Source organism: Myiozetetes cayanensis, unplaced genomic scaffold, assembly GCF_022539395.1.
Source record: "Myiozetetes cayanensis isolate MyiCay16 unplaced genomic scaffold, myiCay2020 scf30, whole genome shotgun sequence".
NCBI classification, from domain to species: Eukaryota; Metazoa; Chordata; class Aves; order Passeriformes; family Tyrannidae; genus Myiozetetes; species Myiozetetes cayanensis.
In genome coordinates, this window is record NW_026087522.1 from 731,973 (window position 1) to 754,658 (window position 22,686).

The 22,686-nt window shown below is 48.4% G+C and overlaps 1 protein-coding gene across 1 annotated transcript in view; it reads left to right on the top strand.

The window, feature by feature from the left end:
• The first annotated feature begins 298 nt into the window (after positions 1 to 298).
• Positions 299 to 22,686, top strand: part of LRRTM4 (leucine rich repeat transmembrane neuronal 4) — a 136,322-nt gene continuing 113,934 nt past the window's right edge. The window contains 2 exon segments of the mRNA XM_050325727.1: positions 299 to 1,201; positions 3,344 to 4,911. Coding sequence (XP_050181684.1) covers positions 1,198 to 1,201; positions 3,344 to 4,911 — 1,572 coding nt within the window. The 5' untranslated portion in view covers positions 299 to 1,197.

A 22,686-nucleotide genomic window follows, 5' to 3' on the forward strand; every position in this document is an offset into this window, starting at 1 on the left:
GCTCCTGCCCCTCCACCCTTTAGCCACGACTTTCACTTTTCATCTGCCAGCATTCCTTTTCCTGTTCACCCCTTGGGAATACAGAAAAAAAAAGAAAAAAAAAAGAAAGAAGCCTAAAATCGCCCAACAAAACATAAAAAAAGCCCTCCAAAACACCCCAATTTAGAATTTGCCCATGCAAAATATACAGGTCAGGTGGATTGGGGAAAGCTCGGGTTGGCAAATCCCCAGGGAGCAGGTGTTTTGTTCGGCGCTTCTGCCACAAAATCCACGCTCTCAACATTTCGTAACCCGGGGAAGGTCTGGCAGAGGGAATGCCGGTGGGCAAGGCAATACTGTGTCTTTAATTTTCTTTTCCGAGGGGAAGAAAGTCTGCAGAGCCATGACAGGCTCACTTGTTCAGCCTTTAATGTGCGATCTGTTTTCTCCAGTGGAGGGCACTCAGTGTATCACAAACTAGAACATCAGCACCGACAAGCTCCGGAGCATCATCGCTCTCTGGAAAGCCTTCGGAATTAGACGAGAGCTGCCTCTCGGCACAGCTACAAAAACACTTTCAACCTGCCCAGCCGAATGGATAAACCGAGCCTGCACAGCTTCTAAGCCGGGCTCTGACACGCAGAGGGCAGGCCCGTGGGCTCCGGGGGCTGTGGCGAGCTGGAGGATGGATCGCCGTGCCTGGGAACGGCAAAAGGCAGCAGAATGAGGCGTTCTAGGGACCGGCGAAGGGTCTTGTCGTTCCTCCCAGAGAAGTTGGTTTGCCTCCGTCGCCCGCTCCGGCTTTTCCTTGCAGATCGCCACTTAACGCCGGTTCTCTGATGACTTACACAATGGCTCTCAGAGCTTAGAGTCCCTCCCTACCCCCCCACACTCTCCATCCCCCCCACCCCAGCCTTCGTCCTGTCTTCCCCACCCCCAACCCCTTCCCTATCCTTCCCCTTCCTCATCCCCAAAATTCTCGCTTGTCCTCCCTAGGGAACTTTGTGGGGGTTTGTGGCATGCACGCTGGATGCTGGTGGTGATGTGAGTGGCAGCCGGGCTGTGCCACGAAGATTCTGATGGTTTAAAGAAAAGAAACCCGTTTGAAAAGGGAGAGAGAGAGAGAGGCGAAGGGGAAGCGAAAAAAAAAGGGGGGGAGAGAGAGAGAAAGAAAACAGCTGGAGGAAGGAAAAGGAGGACGTTATTGATGACAAAAGGATGGGTAAGTGAACTTTTCCTGTTTGTTTGCTGGCACAGCTGCCCGGGAGGAGGGGGCGGGGGGGGATATTTTTCGGTGGGATTATTTGCTGCCGGAGAGGGGGGCACAGGCTGAACAGCAGCAGTGGATTCCCGTGCCAGGTGACTCACTGTACTTGCCATTGTATTTTTAGATCGCGTACCCCCCCCTCCACACACAGACAGACACCACCCCACCCCCCCTTTCCTCCTGCAGAGGTTTTACATGTCGCTAACCTGTGAATCGATGCCCCGAGTGCAGGGCTGGCCGGAGCAGATTCACTGGTGCCGCCCTCCCCCGCACCTGCCGCGCACAGAGCGCTCCATGGATGCAGGAGGCACCTCTGCCCAGATCCCCTCCTGCCTGCAAATCCCCATTCCCGGAGCCTGGAGCGGCATCCTTCGGGCTGTCGGGAAGGGCTGTTAACACTTTGCGGGATGTGGGAAGCGGAGGGGATGGGGTGGTGGTGGTGGTGGGGAGGGTGGTGATGGTTTCTTGCCTAGGTGGTTTTGAAAAGGGCTTGTTTGGGCTCTGAAAAGATGCCCCCGGTACCTCTGCTACATCTCCAGCAGTCATTTGCCAGTCTGATTTTTTTTTCCGAGTGTGACAGGTTTATTCCCCTCCTTCCTTCCCCCCCACCAGCCCCCGAGTCTGTAACAGGCAGAACATATTTCGAGCTGGCTGCTGCTGGCAGGCAGGCAGGAGCAAATAATAAGATTTAAATTAAAAATCTAACCGTTGAAGGCAGGGACACATAAGCATAGGGGCATTTTAGGTTAGGAATTTTTTTTTTTTTTTTGCAGATTGCCCCTCGGTTTAAAATTGGATTAAAGAGCTGCAGCACGGGGCTGGTTTTGTGCGTGTGACAAATAATAAAGTGATTATTTATCAAGGAGATAGCAGCCCTTGAAACATTTCCTGTTGGAAAATGCATTTTCATCCTTAGCAAAGATGCAACTCTGGACAGAAGCAGCAGCCCTAAAATCATTCCCAGGCATGTGGGTGTATGTTGGGGTTTCTGACGCCCTCTCCACCCCCCTCTCATAATTATTTGAGATTAGATATGTTGAATTATTATATATGTCCTCACATCCTGCGTTGCTCCTGCATGACAAACCTGACATCTCAAAGGCAAACCCTCCAAATCACCAGAGCTGTGGGAGAGAGAGAGAGAGAGAGAGGGAAGTTGAAATAGAAATTATCCCCCTTTAAACTTTTCGGGCTTTGCTGCTGTATGGGAGTGTCGGTGTGGGTATTTTCCTCCAGTATCCAATATATATAAATACAAATGGGTAAAATGCTCAGGCATTCCCAGAGCTGCATGTGGAGAACTTCAGATGAATATGTGTTAAGGCAGTGATTCATGTGAAGGAAATATGTCTCCTACCATTCTCCTGGCGTTGGGGTCCCATACCAGCATTGCCTGAGCTGCTTCTTTACATGGCTGAAGTTTCTTTTGCTGCATCTGCTCTTGTGTTTGAGGGACGGAAAAATCGCGGGCAAACCCACCTAAACCTCCCGTTAAAACCAAATCACTGGGTGCAAAAAAAGCAAAGCCTTTACTGGGTGTCTCGTTTTACAGTAAATGCACGTTGTAAAGGTGGGTCAAACTTTATGATGAGCAGGTTTCTCGCTTTCTGCAGTAATTTTTTTTTTTTGGAGGATTTGGACTTGCTTTTCTCGAGGAGCACGTTTAGCAGCCCGTAAAGCAGCAGCTTTGGCTGATTTCCTCTCCAGCTCTGTGGAACATTTCAGCACAGTGACTTGACAAATATGTTTATTGTTAAAAACCTCGGCGTTCAGTGATAAGGGCATCGCAGCTCCACTGGGAGCTGGTGGACAGGGGCAGAGCCAGGAGGGGAACGAGATTTTCGTGCTTCTGAGGGATCCTAAGTCACAAAAAAGGAGTGGCACCGGTGAGAGATGGCGAGGCACGACCTCAGAGGACGGGAATTCGCACCACAAAACCCCCAGACGGGAGGCAAACAGGTTGCCTCCCAAATCCCCTCTGCTCCGCTCAGGCTTCATCCAAACCCCCCCCACCGCAGGGGGTGACGTGAGTAATCTGCCGGGCAATTTATCTTAATAGGCTCCCAATGCCCGTTTGTTTTCTCTTTAACGTTGCAGGTTTCCATTTAATTAAGCAGCTGAGAGGCACGGGCTCGCTCCTGGTGCCGCTGCTCCTTCCCCTGGTGGTGCTGGTGCTGCTGCTGGCGGGGCTCGCCGGGGCTCAGCGAGCCTGCCCCAAGAACTGCCGGTGCGACGGCAAGATCGTGTACTGCGAGTCCCACGCCTTCCGAGACATCCCCCACAACATCTCCGCCGGCTCCCAGGGCTTGTCCCTGCGCTACAACAGCATCCAGAGGCTCAAATCCAACCAGTTCGCCGGCCTCAACCAGCTCATATGGCTCTACCTCGACCACAACTACATCAGCTCCGTGGACGAGGACGCCTTCCAGGGGATCCGCCGGCTGAAGGAGCTAATCCTGAGCTCCAACAAAATCACCCTCCTGCACAACAAGACCTTCCACCCCGTGCCCAACCTGCGCAACCTGGACCTGTCCTACAACAAGCTGCAGGTGCTGCAGGCCGAGCAGTTCAAGGGCCTGAGGAAGCTGCTGATCCTGCACCTGAGGTCCAACTCGCTGAAAACGGTGCCCATCCGGGTGTTCCAGGACTGCCGGAACCTCGACTTCCTGGATCTGGGCTACAACCGCCTGCGGAGCCTGTCCCGCAACGCCTTCGCCGGCCTGCTGAAGCTGACGGAGCTCCACTTGGAGCACAACCAGTTTTCTAAGATCAACTTTGCCCACTTCCCACGCCTCTTCAACCTGCGCTCCATCTACCTGCAGTGGAATAGGATCCGCTCCATCAGCCAGGGCTTGACGTGGACCTGGAGTTCCTTGCACAACTTGGATTTATCGGGGAACGACATCGCGGGGGTAGAGCCTGGGACCTTCCAGTGCCTCCCCAACCTGCAGAAGCTCAACCTGGATTCCAACAAGCTCACCAACATCTCCCAGGAGACCATCAACACGTGGATCTCGCTCATCTCCATCACCCTGTCCGGAAACATGTGGGAATGTACTCGCAGCATTTGCCCCCTTTTTAACTGGCTCAAGAACTTCAAGGGGAACAAGGAGAGCACCATGATCTGCGCCGGCCCCAAGCACATCCAGGGCGAGAAGGTGAGCGACGCGGTGGAGACCTACAACATCTGCGCCGAGATCCCGGTGGCGGCCACCGAGAGGCCCTACCAGGCGCCCAAAACCCCGCCCAGGCCCGTCTTCATCCCCAAACCCACCGTGTCCAAGCTGGAGAGCCACCAGCGGCCCAGCCCCGCCGCGCCCAGCCCTTCCCTCGACGTGCCGACGCCGGGAGTGGAGCCGGAGTACGAGCACGTGTCCTTCCACAAGATCATCGCGGGCAGCGTGGCCCTGTTCCTGTCGGTGGCCATGATCCTGCTGGTGATCTACGTGTCCTGGAAGCGCTACCCCGCCAGCATGAAGCAGCTGCAGCAGCACACGCTCATGAAGAGGCGCAGGAAAAAGGCCAGGGAGTCGGAGAGGCAAATGAACTCCCCTTTGCAGGAGTATTACGTGGACTACAAGCCAACAAACTCTGAGACCATGGATGTATCGGTTAATGGATCGGGGCCCTGCACTTATACCATCTCTGGCTCCAGGGAATGCGAGGTATGAACCATGATCCTCCTAAAACCATTTCAGCTGCTGGGAAGGAGAGGTAAATGTTCGAAGCTCTTGAGGTATCTCTAAATGCTCGAAAGATTAATGAGATGTTGTTTTGTTTTTTGGGTTTGTTTTTTTTTTTTTGGGGGGGGGGGAGGTGGTTGGTGTGGTGGTTGCTCTTTGAAAGGTTCTCTTGTCCAATATCAACAATCAGGGAAGGGATATGGTGATTGTTTTGAATAATTAAGGCTTATTAAGATATAGATCAAGCTGAAGTTAACAACTGTAGTAAAGGCATCTGGAGTGTTATTCTCCTCCTGTTTGCACCCGTTTTATGAGCTGAGGCTACAAGAGAATCCTATTTTTAATGTATTGGTAGAGACAGAGGCGTGTAAGAGCCTCTTCTGCTTTAAAAATAAAGATGGAAACCTCTTTACTCAGCCCCCACATGAAATCTTGAGGGGTTTATGGCCTATTTAAAGATAATAGCAAAGATTTGCTGCGTTTTTGGTCTGGTTCAGGAGCAAAGCAGAGAGCACCAGGACTGCAGCACAATCCTGGAGTTTTCCTGGAGCAGCAGGAACAACAGAGGCTCCTTTGAACCCGAGCCTTGGTCCAACAGCACGTTTGCAAATGCCTGGCTTGGGAGATTGGGATTCTTGAGGTTTTTAATTTCATTTCAGTGATCACTGGGGGTTCAGACAGAGCTGATTCTCACATGCTGGAGGCCGTGTTTTAGGATTTGACTCAGCAACACGGGAAACACAAACAGCAAAAGCTCCCAGAGCATCTTTTCTGTTGTTCAGGCTTTGCAAGGAAACACCAAACTGTTTCACTGCCTTCCTGTCGATGACTCCACCACTGTGTATGCAAGGGATGGTTTTGCTCTGAATGCTGATGCTTATTTATAGCTGGGAAAGGAGGATTTGCACAATTCCATTGCAGCACTTGTTACTTAATCCTGCTCCTGACGTGGTTTTAGGGCACTGTGTGTGTGTGGGGTGTTTCTCCCCTGGTTGTGGATGTGCTACCTGAGAGTGTTCCATGTGCCTGTTGGGATTGATCCCAGCCCATTTGTGCAGACTGGGGAGATTTTGAGCCCTGACTTTGGCGTGAGAGGGGTGTTAAAGGTGAGCAGTGTGGAACAGGCTGGGAACAGTTCTGGGAGCTGGATTTGTTTCCACTTGCTGACAAAGGGGCGTCTTGGAGGTGCTTCACATTTGGCACCCGAAATCCCCAGCTGGTTTGGGACCATGGAATTGAGGGAAAATGCCTGTTTTGGGGTTGTTTTCTCTGGAGCAGTGTTGTCTTCAAAACAGGGATGCACCTGCCATATCCCTGTCATTGCTCCAGTACCGTGGGAATGAAGGTGTGGGGTTTTTATTCCCTGTCGCCAGCACAGGCAGAAAGTGATGTTAAAGTTATTTTGAGTTATCCCTGGCTGTCACAAGGAGCCCTGATTTGGCCTGAAAGGCTGTTTCCCCATCATGCTGAGGTTTAACACCACTGAAGTTTCATTAGCTTGGATAAAATGCTGTTTAATTGTGAGACAGCTGAATTTCCACGTCACAGCTGATCACCCATTTGGATCTCAGAAGATGCAGGGGTGATGTCATGTCGTTTGGGAGGCTGAAATTCGGGTAATCTGGATTATGGCAGATAATTCCAAGGCTGAAGAGCCCTACCAGGTGTAGGGCAGAAGATCAGTGTGGTGTAAACTCCTCCCCGGTGTTGTGGCTTGTCACACACAGCATTAAACACAAGGGGACCCCAGCTCACCTGGTTTCCAAGGTGCTGTGGCAGCACCACAGCAGTTTTATTCGGGTTAAATTAAGGTGCTGCAGAACTTTGCAGGGCTCAGGGTGTTTGTTGTGCTGGTTCTGGTGCAAACCAGGCTGTGATATCAGTGAGAGAACACCCAGTGGCTCTTAGCACACTGAGAGAGAGACTCATAAATAATAGACAATAATAAAGACTTGAGGAGATGGGAACCAGATCACTGAAGGCACATGCAGCAACCCAAAGCCCTCGGTGAAATCCTCTCTTCAGCTTGGATTTGACATTCTTCGTCTCCATAGCTACGAGGTTCCACTTGGAAAAGGAGAGACAGGCACTGCACAGCACTTAAAAAAAAGGGGGAAACAAAAATCCTTGCAGAGTCTCCAGCAGTGGAAAGGGTTTGTGTTTGGGGAAGAAAGCAGAAAAATGGAGCATCTCTTTGTTTCCTGATTTGCCCAAGTGGACATACCTGTGGGAAAGTGTTACTTTATGCTAGTGAGGTGCAGCTCAGGCCCATCCTCCCGTGGGGCTGAGTTGCTCATTCCTGAGGTTTTCCCCCAAGAAAGAACCATTTGGATGGGAGAAGAGAGCCTGGCTACCAGAGTGAAGGCAGGCAGGCTCTGGAATTCATTGCTTAGGACTCTGTGGAGTTTTCTTTTTTTAAAGTAATAGTTTTCAAATGATTGTCTCCTTCATATGTATCCCTGAAAGCAGCTGAGGTGTCCAAACACCTGTGTGCCTTCAGGAAAGGGATAATGGTTCCACTGGAGCTGGGAAAGGTCAGAGAAGCCTGAGCAGATGCTGCTGTTGGTAGTGGGGTGAATAATGGATGTTTTCTGAGGTCCAGGAGCAGACCCTGGTCCCTCCACAGGGATGCATTTGGGGATTTGGGAGTATCCAGCTCAGCTCATCCATAAACCACCTGTTTTCCAGGGCTGAACTGGCACTGGAACAACGTGCTGAGGTATTTCCACTGGTTCTTTCCTCCACAGCAGCAGGGGATGGTTTTCTTTTAAGTTTAACAAGATTCTGAGTTTGAAACAAAGGCACACAGAGCTGCCCTGGAGAAGGGGAGGTGCAGGTACACTTTGTGTGCCTGCTTTTTCCAGTCCCTGCTTGAGGAATTATTTCTTGTGCTGCAGAGATGGAGCCAAAGCCAGGCTGGCTGGAAATGGGAGAGACTCTTGGCATCAGTGGGATTATAATCACTGACACCTGGCCTGTGCTATTCTATTTAGTCTATTGGCAAGGGCTGCTAAAATAACTGGATGCTCATGATCTTGGCTCTCCCAGGCAGTTCCCAGACTGCTGCCATCTCATTCTGGTATTTGTTTTGTGCCTGTGCATCCCATTCCCTCCGTGTTTCCTATTTATTTGTGCGTTTGCTGAAGATCTGGGGGCCATAAAAAGCCATTTCAGAACCCGAGCTGTGACGTGGTGTATTCCCCACGTCTCACACACACACAGACAGCTGTGTTGGGCTCACTTTGGGAAGGGGAGTGGGGCAGGGGGAGCACTGCTGCAGGAATGTTTCTCCCCCCAGGCTGGCAGGGGCTGAGCAAACCCCAGGCAAGCAGGTGAACAGCTTGCTGGTGTGAATTGAGGCTCTTTGAGGGGTGATTGACACACATCCCAGGAGGTCACTCCTTACATTTCTCCTTCTCCACGTCTGCCCGTGTCCTGTGGATGAGCAGGGACAGCTCCACTCTGTTTTTCTAGTGGAGTGTGAACCAGGGTGGCTGTCACTTGTATTCACTGGTGCTAAACCAGTCACACAAAATCATGTTCAGCTGGAATTCTGCTTCCTGCCTCCTTGCCACTGGGGAGAGAGCACAAACAGGTTGAGAAAGGAGTGCAACACACGCGGGCCTGGGGGGCTGCTGACCTGCTCCTTCTGGGCCTCACTTAAAAGGGAATGTTAACATGCTGTTGTTGGTTATTATTTATTTATTAAACACCGTTTCTGTGTTGTTTTGGACGAGGTGCAAAGAGGAGAAAGCAGAGCAGGCTCCATCTCCAGGGTGTGTTTAGTGCCAGGTGCCGGTTCTGTAACTCAACCTCACGAGGGTGCCCTGGGGCTCAGCCTGAGCTCAGGGGACAAATTACTCAATGACTGCCTGAATATTCCATTATTTTCTCCTAAGAGCAGTGGTTGTACTTCCTTTGGTTGTCAGCCTGAGGTTTTTTGGAAGGGATGCTGAGCAAGGACTTCATGGCAGACGTTGTGAGCTCATCATGGGGGATGGAATGGGAAAGGAAGGTGATTCCACAGGTGAGGCATTGCAAAGACAAGAATTTGGGAGGGGAGGAGTGAGGAGAATGGGGAGCAGTAGCCAAAGGCCAAAGCAGTGTGGGTTTTTCTCCAGTGACTGTTTTGAAACACTGTAGGACAGGCACTGTAATTTGGTTTCCTACATCCTTCTGTGCTGTGCCTCCTCCTCTGCTCCCCTTCCTCCACTTCCCTGTGATTGTGGACCTTAAATCCTCGTTGGGCTGTAAACTGAAGGGTGAATCAGCCCAAAGAAGCTGTGTCAGAAGCTCTGAGCTTGTGTGGGGAGAATAACAAAGGAGAAGCTGATGGTGCTGCTCCTCAGAGTACAAGGGACTGATTGGTCTGCAAGGGACACTCCAAAGGGGCTCAGAGAGGGCAGGAGAAAGTTCATTTTAGAAATCAGAATCACAGGATGGTTGGACTCAAAAGGACCTTTCAGATCCCCCAGTTCCAACCCCATTCCAGCAGCCCAGGTTGCTCCAAGCCCCGTCCAACCTGGCCTTGGGCCCTGCCAGGGATGGGGCAGCTTTTACCCTTCAGAGCCTTTCATCAGCATTTCACACTTGGCATAACATCAGCATAAGGAAAGCTGTGCTCCAGAAGCGCTGGGGATGTAGCAATAAACGCACAGGGGGCAAATTTTCCTGGGCTCAGCACTTGTGAAGTGTGAGATTTCCCAAAGATGTTCCCGAAATGACCGGCCGTGTTTCCGGCGCAGCTCTCAGCCAGCTGTGCCTCAGCAGCAATTGAGCCACGGGCTGTAAATTTGGAAAGGAAGCAGCAGGAGGATGTGGAACACTTCTGAAACTCTTACTCAGTCCTTAGCCTGGTGCCTGGGGGAGAGAAGAGCTCCTCTGGAATTCGGGCTTGTGATACAAGTGCTGCTGAGACCTCGGGAGTTGATTGCTCCGGGATGGCGACAAAGGAAGGGGCTGAACCCTCACCTCCCAAATTTTCACCGAGCTTGGGAGATTTTCTGACCACATTCCAGGCATTAGATTTGCTCCACTAGGTCTCACCCTAGTAGTTAACTAACAAATCTATGGAACTGCACTGTGGGTTTGTAGTCTTAGACACGATGTCCAGCTGGGATCCTCCTCCCTGGCCCCCCCTCCAACCTCTTTTCCTTCTTCCCCAGATTTTGCCACTTTCTGGAAACCTCAGTGAGTTGTGCACAGGGAGGGCTGCCCAAATGGAGGGGATGCTGCATTGGAAAGCTTTGCACAAGAGAGGAAGATACTGGTGTTCCCATTCCCATCATTGCCCCAGCCTTTTGAGGGATTCCTGCGCTGCTGGAATTGTGGCAGGTGCCCTCTGCCCTCCCCATCTCCCTTTGCCTTCCTCTCACCCCTTCTGCCTCTGCTGAAACCCTGTGATGCACTGCCAGTATTTTAAGGAGGAGGGGAAAAAAAAATCAATTTTAGCCCATTATGTGGCTCATGCCAGAGGGGAGAACACTCAGAAACAGGGAAGGAATCTGTTGAACCTGTTCATCTGTGATTTCTCTTTTAAACACACACCACCAACAAAACACACACACCAAGAGGGACAGACAACCTCCTTAGTGGGTGTCCTGCTGCTGGGAGTGTTCCTGAGACTTCCCCTGGAATAAGAGGGCTTTGGAAATGCATTTAGATCCCAACTGTTCCATGGATGGCCCTGTTGCCACTGGAGACCTGACTCTTTCCTGGCACAGGGAATTGTGCAGCCTCTGCCCCTGCTCCCTGCCCTGTAAACATTTGGACAGGGAAACATTCCAGCCTGATCTGTGTTTGCAGCAGCACCACCAACATCCCAGTGTTTGGTCATTTCCAGCCAGGTATTCCAGCCCTCAGCACAGATGGGCTGCAGCAGGGGATGTGTTGGACACCAATCAGCTCTCCTCACATCGGCCTCTCGTGCAGCCAAATGAGCTCAGGTTGCCTGCAGATCTTCCCCCCTCCACAGAAAAGAGGAGTGGATCCATTCTAAAGGGAATTCCAGGCAGTTGTCAGCTCTGTCCAAGCTGCAGAGTTCCTCCTTGTTGGAAGCTGGTGAAGGGATGGCGTGAGAGGGGGTTGGGAACGTTGGCTTTTTGGATTTGTTTTGGCTTTGCCTTTTTAATACCCAAGCAAACAGAAAGCTCTGGCTGGCAGATGGATCAGTCCTGGTGTTGCAATCCAATGGGAATTGTTCCACCTGCAATGAACAATGAAGGCAAAAAAACCCCTGGTCATCTCCAAGCTCACCATCTGGGGTGTGTCCAGCTGCAGCAAAACTCCCCCCTTTGTTAATTAGCTCAAGTATAGATTTATTTTGGGGTTATTGAGGTACATTTGAATACAACTGGCCAGAAGAGGAGCAGTTCCTGGATGCTGGAAAGCCAGAGTTTCCTGAAAGAACCAGTTATGAGGCAGAAAGTTCTTGGTGTAAACTCAGGTCAAGGTTTTTCTTCTTGTATGGAAGAAATGGGATTTTCCTGCCTGGTATTTGTGTGTTGATCCAATTAAGAAGCAGAAGATAGGGTTGGTCTGAGAGGGGTGTTATTGCTCTGGCTGTGTTTGGGTAGGAGCTGACAACTCCCAGGTTTAATCCATGGATGAAAATCCCAAAGGAATCCTTTTGTGCCCTGGAGGGGAACAGGACACAGCAGGGAATGTGACCAGGCAGGGCACAGAAAGAGGAAATGGAGAGACCTGAAGAGCAGTTTCTGGAGGAGAGGAGCAGCCCAGGATTTAAGGAACCTTTGGAAACATCCTTTATTGGATGTTCCAGCCCATCCCATGGTCAGACCTCTCTCCTGGGCACCAACCCACAGACAGGGCTGCCTGGCAGCGAGGCAGCTCCAAGGTCTCCATGGGAAGGTCAGGCTCACCCTCAGTGTCTTGCACCCTCATAACTCAATTTTCTCCAGTGCTTAGAGGAGTGTCTTTGATGAATAGACTTGAGTTGTGTGGTTTTGCTCATTTTCCAACTCGGTTCTCATTTAAAATCAGCTTCTCCTTCTGTGTGATGGCCCCTGAAACCCCAGATGATTCTTCACTGCTCTCATCTTTCACTAACATATCCATTTGGATTATCTTTGTGCCATGATGGATGCTTTAAAAGGAACCAACAAGGCCATCAGATTCTTGCCCTGGTTCAACTAGCATTTGTTAATGTTCTAAATCATCTTGGGCCTGAAATGTGCTGCTTCTTAAATTTAGAACGATGTGATTGCCTAAAGCCTCTCCATGTGTTAATTAAATCATCATAATTGTGGTTTCTTGAGACTGACAGGTTATAAATAGTTTTTCTTCCCCCCCCCCCCCCACGCAGTAATTGGGGATGAATGACAGGCAAAACAGCTATTGTTTAACTGTACATCTGACACCAGCCTTCCCATTCCCACTCCACTTCCCTGGTGTCACTTGGTTGTCCTGAAACAATCCACAGTGTCACCCTTGAGGACTGGTGGATTGCCACGCTCTTCTCACACCATGGGGAGATGAGAGAAGTGATTTTCCTGGGCCCTCATGGTCCCTCCCATCCAGCAGGGTGTGTGTTCAGGGGCACTGAAGGTCAGGGGCAGGGGTGCCCTGTCTGTGTGTTCACACCCACCCAAACACAGGGCAGAACACGCGGGATGGTAACAGAGACATCTGAGGAGCAATTGTACTCCCACCTCTCTTGGCTCAGCCAAGATTTTGTGGAAATAGAAGCTTTAGTGTCCTGGCCATCGTTTTCCTCCGTTGCTGCCATGGAATCATGGAATGGTTTGGGTTGGAGGGACCTTAAAGCCCATCCAGTGCCACCCCTGCTATGGGCAGGGACACCTCCCACCAGCCCAGGTTGCTCCAAGCTGACCTTGGGCACTTCCAGGGATCCAGGGGCAGCCATAGCTTCTCTGGGAATTCCATCCCAGCCTCTCCCCACCTTCACAGGGAAGAATCCCTTCCCAGTATCCCATCTAACCCTGCCCTCTGGCAGTTCACAGCCACTCAAGGCAGTTTAAGCCACATCCAGCCCTTCACCTGGGCAGGGGCAGCTTTGCTGTCCCTGGCAAAAGGCAAACCAAACCCTGCCTGCAGTTCTTTTCCTCTTTAGGTTGGGGAAAAAGAAAACAAACCAAACTTCTACAAATGCTGAAGTTGGCCAAGGATTTGTACTGAGGTTTTTGCTTGACTTTTGATCCTGCCCAGCCTCTGAGCAGCTCTGTCCCCTGGGTGTGGGAAGGAGGCAGAAAGGATGGCAATGGGAACATCCTCAGGCTTGCATTATGCACAATCCCAGTGGGCAATTAGGCCTTGCTCCCCTTTCATGTAGGTCTGCACGCTGTTTACAGCTCTAATTTGCAGAAGAACCTGAGGCTACAGCTTGGTCTGCTGCTCTGGATCCTCCTTACTCTTCCAATTATGCAAGGAAACCACAGTTCCTTGGACTCTGGAGGACTGGGATGTGTCCTGCTGACTGCCATAACTCAGGGTTCAGTGAGATCCATGAATATACAGAATCATGGAATCGTAAAGGTTGGTAATTAAAGTAGAATCATTTAGGGTGGAAAACCCCCTCTAAGGTCATCAAAACCAACCATTGCCCCAGCACTGCCAAGGCCACCACATGTCCCCAGATGCCACACCTTTTAAACCCCTCCAGGGATGGGGACTCCACCACTGCCCTGGACAGTTTGTTCCAATGCCTCAAAACCCTCCTGGGGAGGAAATTCTCCCTGATATCCAACCTACACCTTCCTTGGTGCAGCTTGAGGCCATCTCCTCGCTTTGCAGAAAGCTTCCACCAGGAAACTCAACCTTTCTTTCCAAGACTGGAGGTTGTCCCTCCTCCCTGTGAGCTTGGGAAGGAGGGTGATCCACCCCTCGGCTGTGCCTGGAGGCCACGGGATTTAAGAACCACCCTAAACTCTGCTGATAATTTACCGCGAGCTGGCAGGGAGCCCTTCAGTGCAAACTGCTGGGACTTCAAAAGGAGGAAGCAAAGCGAGGTCACCGCTGGCTTTCACTGGAATCTGAGCACTGAAACCAACCCTTAAACCTTTGAAAACTCCTCCTGTCTCGCAGCCTGTGCCCTCCCATCCACTCACCGGGCTGCCCTGCCTTTCACCGCTGCTGCAGAGCAGGTTTGGGGTTCAGCTCCTGCTCGGGCATGAAAGGGAGAAGCATTGTCTGGAGCCTTAAGGGACTCCCACAGCGGACTGTTTTGTTCCTGGCATAAAAGCCGGTCTGAAGTGCTCTGCTTTGTCTTGGGGAGGCATTAGCACATGCCTGTTTAGTGCTTTTAAAACGTCTACACCGCATTCAGATGCAAGGGAGAACTTGACTTGCAGCCACTCAGGTGCTCTCTCGTCCCAGTGGGTTTCTGGAGAGCGCAGAAATTGCCTGATTTTAATGGAAATTTCGGAGCTGTTTCTTCCCCCCCACCACCCCGGCATTATAATTTTCCTTCCCGGAGCCTCTAAATCATAAATTGGGCTCGTGGCTTTAAAAGCCACATCAATGTCACACGAGAAGGGCAATGAAGGCAGTGAAGGGGGAACACAAATCATGCAAATCAAAAAGGGAAGGGAGCCCACTGGCGACTCCCAATTATTTAGAAATTCGTATTTGAAAACAAAATCCGTGGGTTATTTTGCTTTGGTGCAGTTTCTTTGTTGTAGCTGTATTAAGAGTCCCAATCTGAGGGACTGATTAACCTCTTTCTGCTCATGATTAGCTCCCAAACATTTATTAGCTTCGGAGAACAAGGTCTAGACTTCGTTGTAACAGGTGAGGGACTGGAATTAATGTTGCCACAGTGAGGAAAAGGCAGGGAAAAGGTTTCACATCTCACTGCCTCTCATGTCCAGTGAAGGCTGGAGGGGGATATTTTGCCCTGATACTCATCAGTGCATCAATCCAGTGGAAGGTGTCCCTGGGTGGATCTGGGTGGTCTTTAAGGTCCCTTCCAACCCAAACCACTCCATAATTTTATGGTTCTACATGAAAAAAAAAGAACTGAAGTGGAGCAGCGGGTTTTACCCACCTGCTTTGCCTCCCTGTCTGTCAAGGGCCACCCAACCTCACCAGGTTTCACTGTTTACAACAGCAATGTTTATTTTCTCCAAAAAGCACTTCCCGAGAGTCACTTGAGGACTTCCAGAGAAAAACTCCCCTCCTCTGATGATTTGTTCCAAAGGTTCACGACCTTCACAGTGCGAAACCACTTGTCCAGCTGTTAAAATCATTCCTGTCTCCACCAAGCTGATCTGTGAGGATGCCAAGGCCGGTGTTTCACGCCTGGCTGAGGAGATCTCGGTGTGTTCCTCAGCTCAGGGGGTCCAAACTTCATACTATGAAGTGCCAGTCAAGGCCAAAGGCCATTTAAATACCATTTAAATGCCATTAAAATGCTATTTAAATACTCTTTAGGGTGCTGTAATCCACGTTCACCTTAACTTGGAAGTCGGCGAAAGACTTGTGGATGCAAAAAGTCACTGCAAACAAAGCTCAGTATTAAATTACTGTATTTATATTAATAGATATTTATTATTGTATGTATTAGATTTTTCAGATGAGTGTGAATTTTGAAAGTTTCCTCTCTTATTCAGTACAATTTAACAAATTATCATATATCTGCTGTCCAGAAAACAGGAGATACCTCATATAGAAAATATATGCAATATATATAATAATATATAATGTCTGAAGAAAAGGCTTTTTCACCTCCCTCTCCACAAATGGGGTGGGTTGTTGGCCTCAATTACATGGAATTTTATCAAACTGCTGCAGTGGGGGTGTGGCTGGTAGTGATTTTAGATGGGTGTTCATAGTTCCACCAGGCTCTGGAAGGCTCAGTGTTAGTTTAGAATAAATATATCCAAGAGCTTCTGGAAATTCAGATGACAAACCCCCATCCCTGCAGGTTCCTCACATCTGCAGCTCTCCTGGGGATGATTTCTGGCTAGAAAAGGCTTTTTTCTTCCACTTGAAAAAACTCAGTGGCGGTTCCAACCAGGGCTCCTGTTCCTGGTCAAGGTTCCACTTTGGGAATTTTCCTCCAGAGACTATAAAATAAATCCTTGCCTGAAGTCTATCTTGCACTCTGTCTTTTAGTTTTAGCTGGAACAGCATGTTAGATCATCACTAAGGAGAAATACCAGGACCCCAAAGGACAAAAAAATCATATTATTCCCTTTGAAAATGTGTCAGGTGAAAAAATGGAACTAATTTATCTTCATTCCCAGCAAGTGTTAACTCCCTCCTTCCCCAGGACAGTGACAGGACAGGTTTAATCTTACCTGGTATTAAAAAAGAAAAGCCTTTGAATGATTCAACTTTTTCATGTTCACTGTTTTAAGTAATTATTTAATATTAATCCAAACCAGCAGCATACAGCTGAATTCAGGTCAAAGGAAGTAAAATGAAATGCAATAAAATGAATTGAAATAAAATAAACCCCATATCCCTCCCCTATTTTTTTATTATACCATATTTATTACATTGCATTTATTAATCTTGACCTGGTGGGGCAGGTAGGACAGGGTAAGGCTTAGCCTTGTTTCAAACTTCATACAGCAATTAATTAGTGGCTGTGTGTACATTTTGTAAGAGGTTTAAAAAGCAGTAGTTAATCATTGATGAATTTTAAAGCAGGATAAGCACATAAATAAGAGGTCACATGTGATTTCTGGTAATTTCTTACAGCACCTATTAATTTTTTATTAATCCTGGAGAGCTATTTACAAATGCCTGCCAGAGCTGGAACCAGAGCTGCAGTCAGAAAGCAAATAAAAACCTCAGATAAATAATGAGAAGTTGACAGAAACAGCAGTTCTCTGACTCAGGGACATGGGGTTGAAACATTCAGTGAACAAAACATGGGTTGGAATTGTTCCCATTTGATGCTGAGATTAAAAGTGCAGCCTGGGACCTGTCAGCCAGTCCCAGCCTGGGAGGTGGGCTTTAAAAACCAGCTCCCATTGGGGATGTTCTGTGCCATTCAGGGCTTTTTAAGTACGAGAGTTGTGTGGTTTGAGCTCCCTTGGAGTCAGAAAGCTTCCTCCTGCAGACCTCCAGTGATGCAGATTCCCCACTCCACCAGCTGGAATCTCTGCCATTACATCCCACTTGGTCTTTGCTCCTGCAGTTTAGGGAGAGCTGCCTTCATCCTTTTATAACTTGTAGGAAAAGTTTCTTGTGTTACTGATGAGCCTTTACTCTTTTCCTCTTGAAATGCAGTGGCCAGAGCTGAGCTTGGCCTCTCTGACCACGAGCTTATCAATACTGAGAAGAGCTTGGGGATTGTTTTATGTGTTTTATGGCTGTCTACAGTGTTCAAAAACTGAGAGGTGACTAGAGAGGTCACTGGGGGTTGGACGAGATGGCCTTAAAAGCTCCCTTCCAAGTGGAACTATTCTATGATTCTGTGAACTCAGAACCACTGCAAGCCCGTCATTCCTCTCCCAAGTGGAGCAAACCCTCTGTTTGTTTTCTACAGTGCCAGAAATGATCCAGGTGAAGGACTTACCACCCAAAATGCCCCAGTTGTGAGCAGCTGAGCTGCAGAGGAGCCAAGTGTGTGGTGTGAGTGGGGATGTGGTGCTGACAGATAACATGCACAGTTTGCTCTCTGAATTCCAGAGTCTTTCAAAAACAGGACTGGAGAAAAAAAACAAAACAAACCACATTTTTTCTCTGTGTTTTCCTCTCCTGAATCACTGTTTATATCCTGTGATCCCACTGAAAGCCGTGTTTGTGGTGAGTCCTCCCTGGGCATCAGGCTCTGGCTTTGTTTCAGAGCTCTGCACTATTCCCCTTCTTTCAGGTAGGCACTTTATTCCTCCTCTCCCCTTGTGCTGATTGCTAATTATTATGGATGCAAGGCTTGCTTTGTTTCCTTTTAAAAGCCTTTGCTTGGGACTGTTTCATCAGCATCTTCGAATCAGACAACAGCCTGAATATCAAACAGAGGGCTCTGAGGAGCTCCACGTGCCACCTGTGTCCCTGCCAGTGGGCAATTCTGGAATTTTATTTAATTATTTCAGCTTCTTCATCCATTTGATGTCGTATCTGAAGCGTTCCTACCGCCCTCTTTTACTCAGCAGGTTGTTTTACCCACCTCTGAGCCTCAGCTGATTTCCTCAGGGAAGCTCCTTGAACTGGGCAGATTTTTTTTTACAGCAAGATCCTCAGCAAAGGCAGCTGCTCCATTGCTGTCCATTTTTTAACCTTTGCAAAAGGCAGCTTGAGGTGATCTTTCCCTCTTCATGTTTTACAAGGCTATCTTGAATTTTCTAGCAAAAAAAAAACCAAAAACACACACACAAAAAACCCCACTTTATTCATGGAAAGTTTGATCATCATTTCCCTCCCCTTTTCCCTTTCCTTAACAATGATTTATATTTATTGCAGGGTAGTACAAGGAGGCTCTGCTGAGGCTGATTCCCTGTTCCTGAGGCTGGTTAGACTTTGAAAGTGTCTCTTCTACAGTGAACTCCAGGCCCTTGTCCCTCTCCAGCTCTCTTGGAGCCCCTTCAGGCACAGCAAGGGGCTCTCAGGTCTCTGTTTTCCCTTCTAAGTGAACAGATTTCTGTGCCCTTCCACGACTTTTCCCACTTGTGCTGTTCCACCAGCCCTTTGGCCCATAAATTTGATTTTTCATTATCTCCTTTCTCATGTACTGGAGCCAAAATACCGTGTGATGGCTCTTAACTGTGTCCAGGGACAGCAGGATCAGCACTTGCCAGGTTTAAACTAAATTTTCTCTCTAAGCCACCCAGATACCTGGTATCTCTAACCTGATTCCTGGGGTGGAACTCATATTGTAGAAAATTCAGCAGAAAACTTTGTGTTTTTTCTGGAATAAAACCCCTTTCCAGGACATCTGAGGAATGAGAAATTCAAGAGGGAAGCCTCTTCCCCTCCTTTTGAGCTGCTTTGGAGGGGATTCACACCACGAAACCGGAGATTTATGTTATGTCCCAGGGCAAAAAAAAATGGGACACGAGGAGTATTTCTGGAAACAAAGCCTAGAAATGAAAATTGGGGTGTGCCACCCTCCAGAACTGCAGAGAGACCTTGAAAACCTCTTTGTAGTGCTGGGCCAGGGTGCTCAAAACTCAGCCCTAAACCCACTCTGTGGGGGTTTAAAGCCATTCCTGATGTCCTGTGGAACAGAGACGGGACAGAACACAACTCACCACTCACTTCCCTCCCTTTCACACGCATTTACAAGAACTTCCCCAGAAGAAGACAAGAATCACAGTCCCAGAAGGATCCAGAGACGGGAGATTAAGAGCAATGACTCAACGGAACGTAAAATATTTGATTTTCATTTTTCACACTGCATTTGATTTAGGAGACGTTGGGTTTAGCATCTGTCAGGAGTAATGTGTGTGTACACAAACAGACTGTCAGCAACTGCCTGGGACTGGGGTTTGTGGGATGAAATCTCCTCTCTGGCTTCCTAAAGGAGAAGCAAAAACCCCTCTGAAGCCCCTTTGGAGAGTTTGAACAAAAAATCCAAGTGTAACAACAGCTCTTATTAAAGGTTTCCTTGATCCAGGAATGATTCCTCTCGTGTGGCAAAGGCTCCTGTGAGATCCACACCCCTCAGGCCCAGGGATTTGGGTGTGGATGCTCCTGGAGAGGCTCCAGAGGCAGGAGCCCCCAGTTTGCCCTCTGCAGAGGAGACTGACACGGGTTTTCTGTGGATCTTGCAGAAAATGGACGTTCACTCCATCCTCTTTCACGGATCATTTACCTGCAGCCCAGAACCATTAAAAAAATGCAAATGCCGGGAGTTTTAAAAGAAAACCCAGGCGAGTTGGGATGAAACTCCTCACGAAAAATAATCCTCCTTTCTTTTAGCATAAAACTAGGGCTGGATTTGGGGGCATTAATGCTCTCTGGGTTGTCTGACAGCTGGAAATACCAACACCCTGCCTTGCAGATGAGAGGGGGGCTGCTCTGACATGGATCATTTCCACCAGCTTTCCTTTAACTGAGGGAAGAAACAACAGCAATGCCCCCTCTGGCAGGGCTGTTTGGAGCTTCCCAGCCTCTGGTGTTGGGGGATAAGTCCCATTTGTCTGTGTAAAGGGGAGATTTGATTAAATGAAAAGCCCTTCTTGATGGTGTGCTGCACTTCCTCAGAGCTCTGTCCTTCTGAGTCTCAGAAACAGCTAATAAGGCTTTTAATATCAAAGAGTTGTGTGGGTATTTGGGGGTTTTGCCCCTCCTTTCTGCAGTAGATGATGCACCCAGTGGCTTTTGACTCCTCTGGTCTAATTAAGATCGAAACAAGGCACCTGCATGGCTTCAGGACTTCATTATCCTGCTCCTCAGAGGTGCTGAGCATCTCCTGCCACACCCTAAACCCCGTGGAAGCTTCTGGTGTTCTGTCTAATCAAGAACCTGACTGATCTCACCTGTTAAACTTGAGCTGCTGTGACTCTGTGTGTGTGTGCCAGACAAAGTCCAGCCTCTGCCTCAGAGCAGGCTCCCCTAACCTGGCAATAAACCATCTCCCTTTTAATCAGCTCAGCAGCCAGGGAGCTGTTGCTGCTTCCTCCCAGCCCCCTAATTTGGGCTGTGAATTTTGCTTCCTGACAAAAGATCAGGAGATGTAACCACGTTTCAGCTGATCACAGCCCTTTGAAAGGGTGTAGGTGATACTGCTCTTGAGTTATGGTAAAAATAATTTCAAACTGAATGCTCCACTTAGTTAATGATAATGCTTAAGCACATTACATCTTGCAGAAGCTGTACAAACATTAACTAATTAGTACCCCCAACTAATACATAATCCACTGTCACGGTGTGTAATTATGTTTTACTATCAGAGCTGGAGGAATTATTCATTGAGAATAATTAATCCAACAAATTTTCTTTTTTTTTTTTTTTTTTTTGCCTTTAAGTGTCGTGAATTTGTTTGCAAACTATTCCCAGGTGTGGTTGTAGTTGATCTCACCACAGTGAGAGTAAAAGGTGGCCCTTGGATTCTGTGCAATGAATTCCTTCAGCTGTTTGGTCATGGAATGGTTTGGGCTGGAAGGGACCTTAATTAAAGATCAGCCAACCCCCCACTGCTGGTTTGTGACTGTTATTTATGTGGTGGCCACTATTTTTTTGGTGACCATTATTTATTTGGGTGACCATTATTTATTTGGTGGCTGTTATTTATATGGTGACTATTATTTATTTGGGGTCTACTATTTGCTTTGTAGCAGCACTTCCAGGCCCAACTGAGTCAGGACCCCACTGCACAAGGGGCTTCTCATCCTCTCCCTGACCCCAGTGTGAATTCCTGGTGGGACTTGATGGTCTTCCAGGTCTTTTCCACCCTGTTATTCCATGAATGGCTCTGAAGAGAAGGAACCAAGTGGTGGGGAGGGAAATGGATACATGGGGATGGAATAAATGAGTTGAGCAAATCCATTCTGTATGGTTTTTGTGCTGGAATTAAATGAATTAAAATTCATGAAAACCTGCATATATCTATAAATATTATATATTTATGTATTTCTGTGTATCAGGAGGGAAGTGCACTCTGTCACTGCTTCTTCTGCAAATGTCTCTGTATTCAGATTTGCTGTTTAATTGTTGCTGCTTCCCCAGCATTTTTCAGAGCATGAGGGAGACTGGAAGTGCTTAATCTTAGAAAAGAGATGACTAAGATGAAGCGTGATTAAAGTATTCTCAATAATGGCTGATTTGGAGAACAGTTATTTGGAGCTTCTCTTCTGTCTCGTTACTCAAAAATGAGAAGGGAGTGAGACTGAGAGACAGGAAACAAAGAAAATCAGGCACAAATACTTCCCCTCATGGGAGAAATAAATCCTGTGGACGTCACCGCCACGAGATGTCCACGGGCTGAGACTTCCTTGCCTGAAAGAGGCAAAGACTGAACAAGAACAACTGGATTTGGGTTTAGGTGATGCTTTAAAAACATGCCCAGACTGCAGTGGACAGCTGGAATGAGATGGTCCTTAAGGTCCCTTCCAATCCAACCCATTCCATGACGTGGTGATTCTGTGACATAAAGTTTCATTCTCTGTGTTTAACCCAGTCTATTTATCTATTCTTGGTAAATAACTTTTAATCTCCTCTCTTGAGTTCCTTGGTTTCTCAGCTGGTCTGAGGGAAGCTGAAAGGCCCTCAAACTGCACAGCAGCTCTTTTTGGGTGAAACAAGGCTTTCCCTTTATGGAAAACACCCCTCTGCATGGATGTTCCTTATGGAACCTCCTCTCCTGTCTGCCATATTCACACTTTTTGTTAACAGTTGCTCGGATTTTGGTCTGCTCTTCAAAGCCACCCTCTAAAAATTCCCCCCTGTCATCCCCGTGTTGGCCACAGATGGAACAGAAGGCTCAGGGTGAGAAGCTGCAGGGAAGTCTCTCATTTCTTCCCTTTTTTTTCTTTTTCCCCCCTCTTCTATTTTAAAGAAGAGGAGGTGAAAATACAAATATGGTCTAAATGCAGGATGTTAGACTGGGAAAGCTCCAGGGATCACTGGGGTGGGCACAGCCTCGCTGGGGTAACCACAGCAACGGGGTGGGTTTGTGTTCCTCGCAGGGACTATCAGAAAATGCCACTTTTTTTGTCAACTGCAGGGAGTTTATAAATACCTGCCTGGAAGATGCTTTCCAGAATTGGGCCTCGTAGTTTGACACTGAGTGATTTTAATGGTGTTCCTTTAGAAAAAAAGAAAAAAAAAAGGAAAAAAGAAGTATTAAAAGGTTTTATTGAGAAAATAAAAGGAAGGGCATTGGTG